The sequence below is a fragment of the Euphorbia lathyris genome, chromosome 2 (genome assembly GCF_963576675.1).
Source record: "Euphorbia lathyris chromosome 2, ddEupLath1.1, whole genome shotgun sequence".
In the NCBI taxonomy this organism is placed as follows: Eukaryota; Viridiplantae; Streptophyta; class Magnoliopsida; order Malpighiales; family Euphorbiaceae; genus Euphorbia; species Euphorbia lathyris.
The window spans coordinates 126,663,770-126,679,857 of NC_088911.1; the positions used below are offsets into that span (position 1 = coordinate 126,663,770).

At 31.1% G+C, this 16,088-nt stretch overlaps 1 protein-coding gene and 4 non-coding genes across 12 annotated transcripts; 1 reads left to right on the forward strand and 4 right to left on the reverse strand.

Moving 5' to 3' along the window:
* Positions 1–1,470: 1,470 nt before the first annotated feature.
* TRNAQ-UUG (transfer RNA glutamine (anticodon UUG)) lies at positions 1,471–1,542 on the reverse strand. The gene has a single exon. It is a non-coding gene; the product is annotated as a tRNA-Gln (tRNA).
* Positions 1,543–8,835: 7,293 nt separating this feature from the next.
* On the forward strand, positions 8,836–15,466 carry LOC136219872 (protein ABCI12, chloroplastic-like). 8 transcript variants are annotated; one of them, XR_010684308.1, is made up of 5 exons: positions 8,836–9,214; positions 10,055–10,113; positions 10,642–10,758; positions 10,985–11,128; positions 13,305–15,457. XR_010684308.1 is itself a non-coding variant. In XM_066007440.1 (5 exons), exons 3-5 carry the CDS (start codon positions 10,690–10,692, stop codon positions 15,011–15,013), a joined length of 246 nt encoding a protein of 81 aa, XP_065863512.1. In that variant the 5' UTR covers positions 8,836–9,214; positions 10,055–10,113; positions 10,642–10,689; the 3' UTR covers positions 15,014–15,465. The 8 variants fall into 8 exon arrangements, 4 of the variants coding, with proteins under 4 accessions (XP_065863512.1, XP_065863513.1, XP_065863511.1 ...); XM_066007440.1 differs by lacking the exon at positions 10,985–11,128 and having other exon boundaries at positions 13,305–13,440; positions 14,973–15,465; XR_010684307.1 differs by lacking the exon at positions 10,055–10,113 and having other exon boundaries at positions 8,840–9,214; positions 13,305–13,480; positions 14,973–15,457.
* Positions 10,302–10,373, reverse strand: TRNAQ-UUG (transfer RNA glutamine (anticodon UUG)). Its single transcript has one exon. It is a non-coding gene; the product is annotated as a tRNA-Gln (tRNA).
* TRNAQ-UUG (transfer RNA glutamine (anticodon UUG)) lies at positions 11,424–11,495 on the reverse strand. The gene has a single exon. It is a non-coding gene; the product is annotated as a tRNA-Gln (tRNA).
* TRNAQ-UUG (transfer RNA glutamine (anticodon UUG)) lies at positions 12,871–12,942 on the reverse strand. Its single transcript has one exon. It is a non-coding gene; the product is annotated as a tRNA-Gln (tRNA).
* Positions 15,467–16,088: the final 622 nt, after the last annotated feature.

Consider the following 16,088-nt stretch of genomic DNA (forward strand, 5'->3'; position numbering starts at 1 on the left):
TTTTCTCATATACTATAAAATTGAATAGGTTAATTTGTGAATTTAATTGCAAAATATTCATATTAAACTCAAATATATATGTCAATATCAATTGTTGAATTGAAGTTAGATATCCATTAAGATTTAAGACCACATATCATAAATAACTAAAATTTCAAACCGTTAATTAATACATATTTTCAAATTCAATAATATGTTTAGAGTATTTGATAAAATATTATATATCTCGTGCAACGTGCGGATCTTCAACTAGTTGATACTATATAATAAAGCTATAACAGTAATCCATCTAAAACGACAATAAATTGCATTGTCGTTCAAGATTTCTTATCTTCTCTCCCAATGTCCAAACGCCTCCTTCAATGAACTCCATGCGCAATACAATCATTTCCCCTTTTTTATCCGCCAAATTGGAACACTGACACACTAATTTCAACCTAAATTTTACACAGGTTACACTTAAGTGCCTTCTTTATTCTACGCCATGTGTTTTCCTTCTTCGAACCCAAACAAATTTGAAGTCCAGAAGCTTCAAAACTAGAGCTTCAGCTTCAGTGGATAGTACTGTTGATACTCGGAACTGGATAAATCGTTTGCCGACTACTGGTTTTGCGGCTAACAAGATTTTTAGATTGATTGTCGGTGTTACCTCCAGTCCTATTAGCCAGTTCATATCTTCACCCACCATTTTTTGCACTCTGTTGACCCTATAATTAAATTGGTACTGCATTTTCATTTTCTAATTTCGTAAGTTTATCTAGTTCATAGGATTTTTCCCTAAGTCTTGGGACATTTCCATTTCATGTTAGGGACATTTCCATTTTATCATTTATTACTTAAGAAATTTGGTATTAGACTTAATTAATGATTATATTAACAAAAATGTTTCGGTTGTAGAAGGCAACTCAAAGTTGCTAACCCCGCATCTTGATGAGTTCATCTTAATTACTTGATGTATTATAAAGTATGCTTAACCTATGTTGCACAGAAATAGAAACATACACTAGGAAATTTTATTCCTAAAAAAAATACAGCTTGGAAACAGTAATGGAAACGGAAAAGAAATTGAAATGTAAAGGAAAACAATACCCTGAAATGTTATCATAAAGGTACTTAGGACTTGTTTGATAACCAACTTAATCACTCAAACAACACCTTAGTCTTGAATTCACTTTAGTTTCACTTCTTTGTAGAATAAGTTCTAAAAAAAATACAGCTTGAAAACAGTAATAGAAACGGAAAAGAAATTGAAAAGGAAATCAATACCCTGAAATGTTATCATAAAGATAGTTAGGCCTTGTTTCATAACTGGGGTTGACTTTAGTCTTGAATTCACTTTAGTTTCACTTCTTTGTGGAATACTGGGGTTGGGTTAAGATGGTGCAACTTCCCTTGTCCAATCAAGAACTCCGCCACAAAGATGGACCAAATTGAATACCATTCACCACTTTAGATCCAAAAAAATTAAAAAGGTCCTACTGGGAGTCAAACCCAGGTCGCTGGATTCAAAGTCCAAAGTGCTAACCACTACACCATAGAACCAATGGTTGACATTGGCCTCACATAATTGTATATAAACTATGAATCAAAATTACATAATATTCTCACTCAACTTTATTTCTTGACATAAAATTTTAGAAAAATGTATATCAACAAATGAAGTTTAAGAATCGTACTTTTGATCATCTTATTATAATTTAAGACCAGGTTTTTCTAAAGCATGATGTTGAAGTTATGGTAAATATATTCATGGTCTTAAATTATAATAAGATAATCAATAGTATGATTCTTGATTCCTAAAAAAAAAATATAATTCTTGAACTTCATTTGTTGATATAAATATTTTCTAAATTGTACATTATTAGAACATTATGTCCAAATCCATTAAAAAACTAATGGATTGATAATTTTAACTTAGACAAATTTAACTACATTATGGATTTTTTCTAATCCATATCACCGTATAAAATTATAGTCAATGTACTTATTTTGGCCTCATATACCATTCCTCTATATACGTTTTTTGTTTTTTTTTTTGTTTTTCTTGACTCTTTCTTTATATATAACGGTAAAATATGTATATGGCCCTAATTCATGCTGATATGGATAATAAAAAACGAGAGATGACATTTTTTTCTAAGATAATCAAAGCCCAGTCTCATCATCACCAAAACTATCTAGATTAGTAATATCAATATGCTCCACGTCAACCATCTTACTTGCCTTTTTCAATGCCCTATAATCTAGAATTTCTTGGCCTATATGAGGTGGACATTTCATGCACTTTTTGACATCATTATTTTCTTCACCAATATGATGTTTAGCTCTAAATATCCCTCCTTTTGAGTTTAAATCACAAAGTTACATCTGAGATCATTTGAATTCCCTATCTTGACCTCATACACATACTTCCAATAAGGATTTGTTCTTGTTGTCGCTTTCAATGTATTAAAATTACTAATACTCATGCATGTCCCAAAAGCCTCCAAAATTTGGAAAATTAGACACTTGGAAGCTACTTTTTCATACATTTTCACAAACTTTCAGACACTTTCACACATTTTCCCTTCACACATTTTCATAACAATAGTATAAACTTTCATAACATTAGCATTAGCATAAACGTTCGCACACTTTCATAAACTTTCATAACTTAGTAATAATAACATAAATCACAAAATTTGGGCCGCATAACACTTGCATAAGTCATAATAAAGAGTAGAAATTTAGGCAGCATAATAGTAGGATGAAGATGAAGAAAAGAAAAAATAAAAGAACTGAGAAAAGTATAGAAAGAAAAATAAAAGAAAGGATGACATACATGACCTGTAATCCGTGGTGCGTGGTTACCGGCATTCTGTGGGTTGGTGTTGTTGGGTAGAGAGAGAGAGAGTTTATGTCGAAGCAAATTCTATTGGTGTTGTTGGGTGGAGAGGAAGTTTTTGTCGAAGTCGATAGGTGCTGTTGTGGCTTATTTTGCTTTTTTTCTTATTTCAATCGAAAGTTTCTATTGTCTTAACCAAAAAACCCTTTTATATTTCTTTCTAATTTTTTTTACTATAATATACCGCCTGAACTGCAGAAGGTAGGGAATGGACGCCTGGATCGCCTCTCACCTCAGGCAACCCAGGCGACTGCCCTTCACAACTATGAAAACGAGTCAATATGATATGACAAAAATTGTTAAGTTAGCATTCTTGAACTTGTTTAAAGGTAATATATATTTCAATGCATTCAACCTCTCTCTAGTTCTCTCACTTGTACTAGGGGTGAGCATGGTCCGGTTCGGTCTAAAAACTGAACCAATCCGAATTGGACCGAACCAAATTACCTCTATTTTTTAGGATCAAAACCAAAGCAAATTATAATTCAGTTTGGTCCGGACCAAACTGAATTATTTCGGTCCGGTTCGGTTTGGTTCATGTTTGGACCAAACAAAGCACTAGAGACCTACAACTAGTTGTGCCTTGACTAACTAAATAGTTATATAAAGATAATAATCATATAATTAGTTTTTCTTTTGTATATATAATTAGTTGAGAGAAAAAAAACATATTTAATTGTTTTTTATTTTCTATATATAATTAGTTAATTAATTTAGAACCTTAAAACTAAAAATAGTACATATTGTATTTCGGTTTGGTATGTTCGGTTTTGGACCGGACCAAACCGAACCGTAAACCAAACTAGCTTAAAAATTAGGACCAAATCAAACGAAAATATAATTCGGTCCGGTTTGGTTCGGTTTTTTTGATCCGGTTTTCAATCTTTGGGTTTTCGGTTCGGTCCTGCTCACCCCTACAACTTGTACCTAGAGAATTAATCATGTCAATTTAAACAAGTTCAAGGATCTAATGAACTTTGTAAGTTAAAAGAGTCAATCAATATATATATATATATATATATATATATATATATATATATATATATATATATATATATATATATAGGGTAGGGCTCTTGTGAGAACCCTTTTTTAGGTGAGGACACTTCCTTATGGTGAGAACACTCAAAACTACGTAGTTTTGAGTAGGAAAATTAAAAAAAATCGCTGCTGCTTATCGGGGGTTCAAACCTTAGACTCTTCAACTACAATCCACACTGCTTACCACTAAGCCAATTGCTTTTCTTGTATATTATGCCGCGCGCTGCTTAATATATCATTGCCCTTTTAGCTTCTATTGTTTAATATTTGATACATGCACTTATTAATATCGATTAAATATGCATAATAATAAATTATTAATAGGAAAAAAATCCAAGAACATGCTCTAATTTCTTATTTATTTGATTCCTCTATATTTTTGTAATTTATATTTTAAAATGTTAAGGACGATGTTCTAAATATTGTTACATGGTAAATGCTATGCTTACTTTGTTTTTGACAAAGTAAGCCTTACTTTGTGTGTTTTCACCATTGGATTAATTTTATACTCCATAATGTTTTAAAAGAATAGTAAATATATGGACCATTTTTGCATTTGTTCTATAATATAATTTATAACTCATATTCTAAATAACATAATGTATATTCTAAAAAACATAACGTATGTTCTAAAGTTTATATCTTGTGTTCCAAAAATTAAGTATAATGTTATAAAAAAAATCAGTAGATATCTCGATCGTTTTTTCATTTGTTCTATAATACAGTTTATAACTCATGTTCGAAAAAACATAACACATGTTCTAAAAAACATAACTTATGTTCTAAAAAATATGTCGTATGTTCTAAACTTCATAGTTTGTGTTTTAAAAGTTAAAATATATGTTCTAACGTTTTTTAAAAAAAATATATAGTTTGTGTTCCAAAAATTAAGTATAATGTTCTAAAAAAATTAGTAGATATCTGGATCGTTTTTTCATTTGTTCTATAATATAATTTATAACTCATGTTCGAAAAAACATAACACATATTCTAAAAAACATATCGTATGTTCTAAAAAATATGTCGTACGTTCTAAACTTCATAGTTCGTGTTTTAAAAGTTAAAATATATGTTCTAATGTATGTTTTAAAAAATATATTTTCTTATATAACATAAATTACAAAAATATAAAGAAATTAAATAAATAAGAAATTAGAGCATGTTCTTAGATTTTAGAATCACAAATACATCACTCAAGTTTTCTTTACAAATTTATGTAATAAGCATTACATAAATAATAGACATGAATCCTCGTTACGACTATCTCTTGCATTTTGTTATTAATACTTATTATGCACAATTCTTATTAAACGATAAAACAAAAAAAAACATTAAAAATGAAAAAAACGTTAAAACTTGAAAATACGAAAAACGAAAAACTCGAAAAACGTGATGAAATATTTCCATTTTTTGTTTTTCGTCTTTTTTATTGCATTTTTTTCAAGTTTTTCGTGTTTTTTGTTTTTCTCATTTTCCATTCTATTAATAATTCATTATTATGCACATTTCTTTTTTTTTTCTATTAATAATTCATTATTATGCACATTTCTTTTTTTTCTATTAATAATTCATTATTATGCATATTTAATCGATATTAATAAGTGCATGCGTCAAACATTAAACAATAGAAGCTACTAGTACAATGTTATATTAAGCAGCGCGAGTGATACAATAAACAAGAGAAGTAATTGTCTTAGTGGTAAGTAGGGTGGAGTGTAGATAGGAGAGCCCAAGTTCAAATCCCACAAGTAGGTAAAAGTAGGTAAAAGCATAAAGAATTAATTAATTGTTTATCCTATTTAAAAATATTACTATACATCTTTTTATATTTACACATTCACCTCTAACAAAATATTAAAATTATAAGCAGTGAAAATTGCACACAACTTTATATATATATATATATATATATATATATTAAAATTATATTTTACTTATAGGTATAGACAAACTACAATTTCATATATTCCTGCTATACATGGATTTTTTTTAAAGAAAGATGTTTGTATTACTCAACTAGGTTGAAAACCATTACAAAGAAATGAAGGAGGAACAACAAGCCATTCACCTCTATTAGGAGCAGCAACCATTATCCGTCGAAGGGAATGTGCTAAGGTATTTGTGGATCTCCGATCGAAAAGAATAACTATTACTTAGTTCTTGTAACAGAGAAATACAATCACAGACTATGATATGGAAAAACGAAGAAACCTCTGATCAGTGGCGTACGTAGGAATCCAATGTATAAAAAATTTATTATGCGTATATAAAAAACAAATTTAAACTTATATAAAATCTAAATACTATTGAAAATTTGTTTAAAATATTTTTACATATATGATATTATCGATAACCGTTTTTTTAAGGGTAATTAATTTATTAGTCCCTATATTTTGACAAAACACACTGTTTAGTCCCTGTATTTTCAAAAACACATGATAAAGTCCCTAACCTTTTTCTCGATGAACTGTTTAGTCCCTAATGTTTTTCTCAGTGAACTGTTTCGTCCCTGCCGTTAGACTCTCATGAAAATTTTGTTAGTCAATTTGGATTTGTGTTATTCTTTTCCTTTATTTTCCTTTCCTTTAAACTCTAATGCATCTGAAATCAACTTTGAGTGTTCTTCTTCTTGATTTTCTTCTTAATCGTTCAAAATCGTAAGCATTGGGTCTGTTCTTTTTCTTGTTCTCCATACAAACGACTTCTTTTTCTAAATTGGATTTCCTCTTCTAAAGTTTGAGGGTAAATAGTAAAGGATAATTTAGTCATTTCCGAAGTCATAAACGTTAAAAAATCTAACAAACAGTCAGAAGGACTAAACAGTTCACTGAGAAAAAAGTTAGGGACCTTACCATGTGTTTTTGAAAATACAGGGACTAAACAGTGTGTTTTGTCAAAATATAGCGACTAATAAATTAATTACCCTTTTTTTAATAGTATATTGGGATGAACTACCGACATCACTAAATTTACTAAATATCAAGAACTAGCACAAATATTAAAAAAGTATCACAAATATTCAAAACAATTGCAAGCTTTAATTCAAAATTTCAATAATTTCAACTTTAGAAATTGAAGTTTCAAGCTCAAATTTGGAAAATTTACAAAAAAAAAAAAAAACAATAAAATTAGAAAATAAGATTGACATTTTGATTTAAGAAAATAAAAATAAAGATAGATAATGATGGAAAAAAATGAGAAATTAGTTAATAAATTGATGGGAAAACATAATAAAATTAGATAATAATAATAATGGGAAAATAATTATTAGAGAGTAGGAAAATGCAATACTTACACTTTAACTTTAGAAATTATAGTTTTAAGTTTAAATTTGGAAAATTTCTATAAAGACAATAAAATTAGAAAATAAGATTGGTATTTGATTTTAGAAAAAAAAATTAAAATAGATAATGATAGGAAAAAATGAGAAATTAGGTAATAAAATGATGGAAAAAATAATAAAATTAGATAATAATTGGGAAATAGCTATTAGATAGTTACAAAATGCAATAATTGCAGTTTGAACCTAGGATCTTTTGGTTAGGTAGAAGCTCTTCGCTCTTACTTATACCAAGAGTACTACTTTATTATTTTGTTAAATATTTATGTCTTGCTTAATACTCCATCTGTTTCATATTACATGTCTTTTTTAGAGAGTTGTATAAAAATTAAGGATATTGCAGAAAATACATTGTTGCCCCTTATTTATTGATTCCAATATTTATTTATTCTATAATAAGTTCATTATTCTAATTAATTTCCATAAGCCCGTGTTTTATAGCAGAAAAAAAGATGACTTAATGTGTACTGATCATATAAAATGACATGTAATATGAAACAAAAAAGAATCTCTAGAAAGTCATATAATATGAAACGGAGGTAGTATATAATATATACTTTCTTAGGAGGCTAGTAAAAACGAAACCACTATTCTTCAGGGGCGGTGCCGGTAACTGGGGGGCTTCGGGTCCCCGGGCTCTAGGCTGTGTCCGCCTCTGCCTCCAATATGCGGGCCATTGATTGAACGACAATTTGAGAATTGGATTCAATACAGACATTGCTCCAACCACGGACTTTCATCTAAATCAGCGCTTCATGTATTGCGAGAGCCTCCAGAACTGTAGCATCATCGGAATTTGCCAACAACACATTCTTTACGGCCAGAAAAGTACGCACTTGCACTCCGCAACATACAACCGAACCTAGCAGAACTCGAAGGCACAAAGGTTGGTGCATCCACGTTAAGCTTCGTAAAACCAAATGGAGGGGGTGACCAAGTCGTAGCAACCGCTGTTGAACTATGCAGATTTCCAACTGTTCAGAAATGGTACTAATTAGTAACAAGTTTGAGGTGGGCAATCCTAACCATGGCTGCAAAAAACTAATCGAGAAATTGAAACCCGATTTTTGAAATTTGTATCAAACCGAATTTTTTTTCACCTGAAATCGATAGAATAGGTTATGGTTGGTTAACTAAAATTGAAAATTAACGCATTATATATATACATATAAAATTAATATAAAAAATATGTAGAAATTTTGACTATCTATATATAAATATGCATATTTATATTTAGTTTTTAATTTAAAAATATTTAAAAACTTTAAATTTTTTGTTTAAATATTTTTTAATTGAATATAAATTTTAATATTTAAATAAAATATGAAAATTTATTGCCGGTTAAAATATCTGTTAACCGACTGTAATCATGGTTATACTCGTTTTAAACATTTTTAAGACTCTATGCTAGATAAAAGAAATGAGATCCTAAATATTTTAAAAAAATATAAACAATTTTAATATTTTCATACGGTAATTATATTTCAAAATCTGATTACAAGGGCCTATTAATTTGATATGTAATGAACTATACAGTAATCCATCTGAAACGACACTAAATTGCATTGTCGTTCAAGATTTCCTATCTTCTTCTCTCCCAATGTCCAAACAGCTCCTTCAATGAACTCGTCCACGCACAATGCAATCATTTCCGGACACCCTCATTTCAAAACATTACTTCCTTCCCCCAAATTTTACTCAGTTACACCTAAGTGCCTTCTTTATTCTACGCCCTGTGTTTCCCTTCTTCGAACCCCAACAAATTTGAAGCCCATAAGCTTCAAAACTAGAGCTTCAGCTTCAGTGGATAGTACTGCTGATCCTCAGAACTGGATAAATCGGTTGCCGACTACTGGTTTTGCGGCTGATATGATTTTGAGATTGATTGCCGGTGTTACCTCCAGTCCTATTGTCCAGTTCATATCTTCGCCCACCCTAGAATTAAATTGGTACTTTCAATTTGTGCATTTTCTTTTTCAGAAACTTCAATTACTAATTTCCTAAGTTTATCTGGTTCATGGCTCTTGGGATATTTCTATTTGATGTTAAAGAGTGTGATGAGTAGTCAGGGTAGCCAAATTGCAATTTTTATCATTTATGTAAAAAAAAAAAAAGCCGCCCTGTCGCACTACTCGTCCCCGCTGAGCGAGGGTCCGGGGAGGGGTCCCACCACAAGGGTGTACTGGAGGCAAGCCTTTCCTGCCAATTTATTTGGCAAGAGGCGGCTCCTAAGACTCGAACCCGTGACCTCTTGGTCACACAAGAACAACGTTTACTGTTGCGCCAAGGCTCGCCCTCTAGACTTAATTCATGATTATATTAATAAAATTGTTTTAGCTGTAGAAGGCAACTCAGAGTTGCTAACCTCTGCATCTTGATGAGTTCATCTTAATTACTTGATGTGTTATGAAGTATGTTTACCTATATTGCACGGAAATAGAAATGGTTACTAGGAAATGTTATTTCTTAAAATATGTATATATATAGCTAGGAAATGGAAATGAAATTAAAATGGAAACTAATCGCGGAAACACTAATGAAGAAAGTTTACGCGCAACATAGTGCTTAACTAAATGTCACTTGTTGTAGCTCCAATTGCTGCTATATTGAGAAGATCTCTATCTGCTTCTGTAAATTGATTCAATTAGATTTGGTTACATTTATGGGTCTTATTATTACTGCTTCTCAATTGTCTCTGTTAGATTAAGCTTATACAAATATATATAGTGCCACTGCCAATCTACATATTATCATAGAGGTACTTAGTCTTGAATTGCCTTCTGTTGTAGGATCAATTGGGACGAGTGTCACTTCTTTGTGGAATACTATTCATAATGTTTCTTTTAATGTTAGTATGTCCTCTTTTAATGTTTATGAATCCTTGTTTCCATGCTTGTTTGGAGATTTTCACTAATTGAATAGAAGATGGACCAAATTTAATACCATTCATAATTGAGAAAATAAGAAAGAAATGTTAATCAAAATGTACTTAGAAAATCAACCACAGACTAGGATTTTAGATCTAAAAAATTAAAAAGGTCCTACCGGGAGTCGAACCCAGGTCGCTGGATTCAAAGTCCAAAGTGCTAACCACTACACCATAGAACCAATGGTTGAAACTGGTCTAACATAGTTTACATATAAACTATGAATTTGAATTACATAATATTCACTTTTATATCAACAAATGAAGTTCAAGAATCGTACTATTAATCATCTTATTACAATCTAAGGCCATAAATTTAGGAAACGTTATTTCTTAAAATATGTATATATATAGCTAGGAAATGTCACTTGTTGTAGCTCCGATTACTGCTATATTGAGAAGATCTCTATCTGCTTCTGCAAATTGATGCAATTAGATTTGGTTACGCAGGTATGGCTCTTGATCTTAGTGGTTTTACCAGCAGGTTCTCATTTGGTGATGCGCTTTGGATTGGCAGTGTACCTTGTTCTTCTGTCAATATGGGTTCTCCTGAGGCAAGTTTGGATGGTAAATACTCGACTTAGGTGCCGTTTGATAAAACTGAATTAAGTGCTAAAAAAATAAGTACTGAATTTTAAGTGTTGAATATCATAAGTGCTGAAGTTATTAAATGATATAAGTGTTTGATAAATATTAAAAATAAGTGCTGAATATTAAAATATTAGTTGATAATATTTAACTTAAAATTTTAAGTTAAATATTTTGACTTATGATTTTTGTTGTTATCAAACAGGGCCTTAGACTTCCAGAATGCGAAGAACATCCCGTACTTCGGAACATTTATGGGTCTTACTATTACTGCTTCTCAATTGTCTCTGTTAGATTAAGCTTATACAAATATATATAGTGCCACTGCCATCTACATATTATCATAGAGGTACTTGGTCTTGAATTGCCTTCTGTTTGTAGGATCAATTGGGACGAGTGTCACTTCTTTGTGGAATACTATTAATAATGTTAGGGTTGGGTTCGGATGGTGCACCTTCCCTTGTCCAGTCAAGAACTCCACCACCGGCAATGGTGGTCTTGCCTAATCTTCCTATGTCATTGAGCGGTTATTCGTATTTAATCATGAAGCTAGGGCCATTAAATGTTAAGTTTCTTTTAATGTTAATCAAAATGTACTTAGAAAATCAAACACCGACTAGGATTTTAGATCTAAAAAATTTAAAAGGTCCTACCGGGAGTCAAACCCACGTCGCTGGATTCAAAGTCCAAAGTGCTAACCACTACACCATAGAACCAATGGTTGACACTGGTCTAACATAGTTTGTATATAAACTATGAATCTGAATTACATAATATTCACTTTTATATCAACAAATGAAGTTCAAGAATCATACTATTAATCATCTTATCACAATCTAAGGCCATAAATTCTGTTAGGTTTTATTTAAAGCATGATGCTGAAATTATGGTAAATATATTCATGGCTTTAAATTATAATAAGATGATTAATAATATGATCCTTGAACTTCATTTGTTGCTATAGAAAAAGTCTAAATTGTATGTTATTAAAACATTATGTCCAAATCGAGAAAAATCCATTAAAAACCATAATTTTTAACTTAGAAAATTTTTACTATATCATTGATTTTTTTTAAATCCATATCACAATATAAAATTATGGTCAAATATACCGATTTTAGCCTCATATATCATTCCTTTACGTTTTCTATTTTTTTTTCCTTGACTCTTTCTTCATATATAACGGTAAAATATGTATATGGCCCTAATTCATGTTGATATGGATAATAAAAAGGAGTCAATGATATGACGAAAATTGTTGAAGTTAGCATTCCGTTCAATTTTAATATATTTTCGCCGACATGAAGTTTATAAACCAATATTATGATGATAAAATGTTCAAAAATTTTATGTCAAGAAATAAAGTTGAGTGGAAATATTATGTAATTCAGATTCATAGTTTATATACAATTATGTTAAACCAGTGTCGACCATTGGTTCTATGGTGTAGAGTGGTTAGCATCTGGACTTTGAATCCAACAATCCGGGTTTGACTCCTTGTAGCGAATTTCAAGTTTTGTTTCTTATGTAGTCATGTAGTCATAAGCATTTTGGAGAACAATTGGCTTTTGAGTTACGATGGTTTATGCTTCCTTTGAGATATATTGGTGTACCAGTTGCTGAAATCACAATTACTAATTTCCTAAGTTTATATGGTTTATGGGAATTTTCCCCAAGTCTTGGGACATTTCCATTTCATGTTAAAGAGTGTGATGAGCAGTCAGGGTAGCCAAGTTGCAATTTTTATCATTTATTACTTGAGGAATTTGGTATTAGACTTAATTCATGATTATATTAAGGCTTAATGCATATATACACACCTAAACTTGGCATGTTTTGCCTAATGGATTTCGTCTTTAAAGAACGAGGTGGTATGCGTGTTATAGAAAAAAAAAAGCACGTGAGTTTCGTTCGGTATGCCACCTCATCCGTCAAAAACGAAAAATCAACGATTTTGTGTGTAGAAGGTCTGAATGAGCCAACTGTAGGTGTGTGATAAGTTTTTAAAACCAACTATAGAGAAAGAAGTGTTAATCAAAATGTACTTAGAAAATCAACCACAGACTAGGATTTTAGATCTAAAAATTTAAAAGGTCCTACCGGGAGTCGAACCCAGGTCGCTGGATTCAAAGTCCAGAGTGCTAACCACTACACCATAGAACCAATGGATGACACTGGTCTAACATAGTTTATATATGAACTATGAATCTGAATTACATAATATTCACTTTTATATCGATAAATGAAGTTCAAGAATCGTACTATTACAATCTAAGGCCATAAATTCTGTTTTTTTTTTTTTTTTAAAGCATGATGCTGAAGTTATGGTAAATATATTCATGGCCTTAATTTGTTAGCCTTAACCTCAACTCCACCACAGCAAAGTTGTCTGGCAGGTTAAACAGCACTTAGATTATGTAATTCCTGGAAAAGTATCAATCCTAGAGAACCTGAAAATGTTTCTGCTAAACTAGTTACTATGAACTATATTTCGGTAGTAATAGTTGGTCTTTGCTGAGTTGCAGGCCAGGATTGTGCGGGGTTTTAGAGGAGACAGCGATTCACATAGGATGTACTTATTGTCAAAATCATCGAATCGGATTGCAGATGTTCTATCTGTGTTGTGTCTGGTTGGTGTTGTGGGTGGCGCTCTTCTATCTGGTAATCTCTTTTTGTGAGTCTCATTTCCACTGTTTCACTGGTAAGTATTCATCCTTCTATCATGGAAACTCCCACCTGAGAATACATCTCTTCGTTAGGAAACGCTCATTCATTGAAGGAGTGTTACTTTTTATACCCGAAGTACGATATAAGTTTTTCCAGTGAACTTGTATAGTCAAATTACAAAGTATGATGGGCATTAACATTGCCGGAATACTTTTTAAGATCTGTTCTCATCCCAAGCTTTATTATGTAGAGTTTTCAGAAAATATTTTGTAAGATTTGGTTTTGAAAAAATCAAAACTTCCAACGAATGAAACAAACAGAGATATAAACAGATAAAGAGTTGTGAATCTCTAAAATTACTTTTAAAAAATCAGAATTAGTAGAAAATCCAAGCATCAAACATAGAAACTTAAAAAGAATTAATATTGAGAAAATTCTAATAATGAAACAAAACAAACACAGGAAAAATAGAGGAATTCACACCAGAATTCGAGTTCCACGGAAAAAGAGACAATTTCAAATCCTCAAATAAATAATAAACAGAAATAATTAAATATCATATAAAGATAGAAAGTACAGTTAAAAGTATAATTTGCTCTATTTCTACTTTCTGTGTTAGATGAACACTTTCTCTCAAAGTTCTGTCTCTAATTATCTGAAAGCATCTGTAGCCCATCCTCGACATTGGGGGAAACCAAGGTCTCAACATACAAAACTGCCCCGTACACATGTGTTTGTATACGAATCTCATCCAACTTGTTATTTTCCCTTCGGTACCTGGCGAACTCTTGATAATTATAAAGCACGACTTCATTCCTCCTAGAAACACATAAAACAGGCAATCCAAATAACACATGAGAAGGATTCTTAACGGTAAGCAAATAAATCCAACCACCATATTCCTTCTTCATCCATATCTCCTCCTTAATACATGCTCCAAGCTTTGAAAAGCAAACACAAAGAAATCCCCCGTGCTCAAACAGGTTTGCAATTGATTTGGAGTGCAATGACAAATTGAATGGTAATTGCAGCATCTCAAATGTCTCATTGGCTACATCCAAAGTTAGAATTTCACTACGGCCAGAACCTGTTACCACAACCCAATGGAATATTCCATTTATAACAGTTGCAAGGGAAGTCGAAGACTGGAAATAATATTCAGAACCAAGAGGGCATTTAATTGTTTTCCATGAATTTTCTTTCAGAGAGAAAACGTTGTATGTATGTGAATGTATCCATCGAAATAACTAACTTAAAATCATTAGTAACCAAATCATAACCAAACCCATGAATCATAACCAAACGTTGTATGTTGCTATTCATATACAAATTTGGTATTTTTCTACACTCTCTAGTCCATGGGTTCCATATATAAAAGGTTTTTCCAAAACAATCAGTGATTTTTCTCAACCAATCAGTGTCTAAGCAAACTAATCTGCAATGATAAGTGGCTACGCAAACTAATCCGCAGCTTGAACCTATAATTTCAGTATGATTAACACATAATTTCTCTGGAACATTGACAGGACCAGATAAACAGGAATCATCAAAAGAAGAGCTTTCATAGTCTAATATTTGAATCTGAAACCCAGCTGTAGAAAAGAGGATTTTAGGGTTTTGAGATGCTTGTTTGGAGTGAAGATTGATGAATACAGTACCAGAGACTAGAGAGTACCATGTCTTGCAGGCTGTTTTGAACCGCAATAGAGATTTTGAAGGAAGTTTTGAAAGTATATCAGCAATGAGGTCGCAGGGGATGTAATCTAATTTGCTGCAGCTGTTCATGGTCAATCTCAGAATGAGTTTGAATGGCTTGCAGTTCTATCGGCCTTTAAATACTGAAGAATTTGGGAAGAATTCAAGTTTGAAAAGAATTCTATTTCTAATAACACTTTCTTTCCCAATTCAAGTTGAAGTCTTTCGGTACAATTCTCATTAAATATAGTTGAAGACAATGTTAAAAAAAAAATAATAAACATAATTTATATGACGATCTTTGTAAATAAGAAAAATAGATTAATTTCTTATTTTCTAAAGACTTTGAAATTATTAAATGCAAAAAATGCTAATTAATACCTATATTATCAAATTTCATAATATCTTAATCTATGTTAACAAATTTGTTAAATTTTGACAAACGGTACGAGGAACTCATTCCAACAAAAAAAACCAATCAATAATTATCTTAGGATTTATCTCTATATCCTCTATTAGCAAACTCTTGTTACACTACACAACTAATTGTAGCGATTCACTGCCGGATTACCAGAATTAAGATCCCAGTACAAAGCAAGAACAAACTATAATTACTTGTGCAAGAACAACTAAGTTTCCTCAAGTCAAATGACTATATGCACTATTATGACCTAGATAATAATTATGTTGACTAGAAATAAACTTTTGTACAATTATTATCTAACGTCACAGTTCGAACCATTCGCCTCTTCGAATGTCCACATATTTATTCTGATATCAACATATCAAACAGAATGAGATTTTCTGTTTCCGATTAATATCTCGTACTAATCGAGAAAATAAACAGAGGTGATAGTCTAATGATATATGAATGTCCAATTCATTATCCACTGACTATGAACATTTAACATTTTTATTTCACCAAAGAAATATATCTCATTATTATT

What these genes read in the sequence shown, in the direction of transcription:
- LOC136219872 (XM_066007438.1), top strand. Translation starts at nt 8,886, where the DNA reads ATGAACTCGTCCACGCACAATGCAATCATTTCCGGACACCCTCATTTC. An exon ending in CCCACCCTAGAATTAAATTG is followed by an intron (nt 9,215 to 10,675) that starts GTACTTTCAATT and finishes TTTTACCAGCAG; the next exon opens with GTTCTCATTTGGTGATGCGC.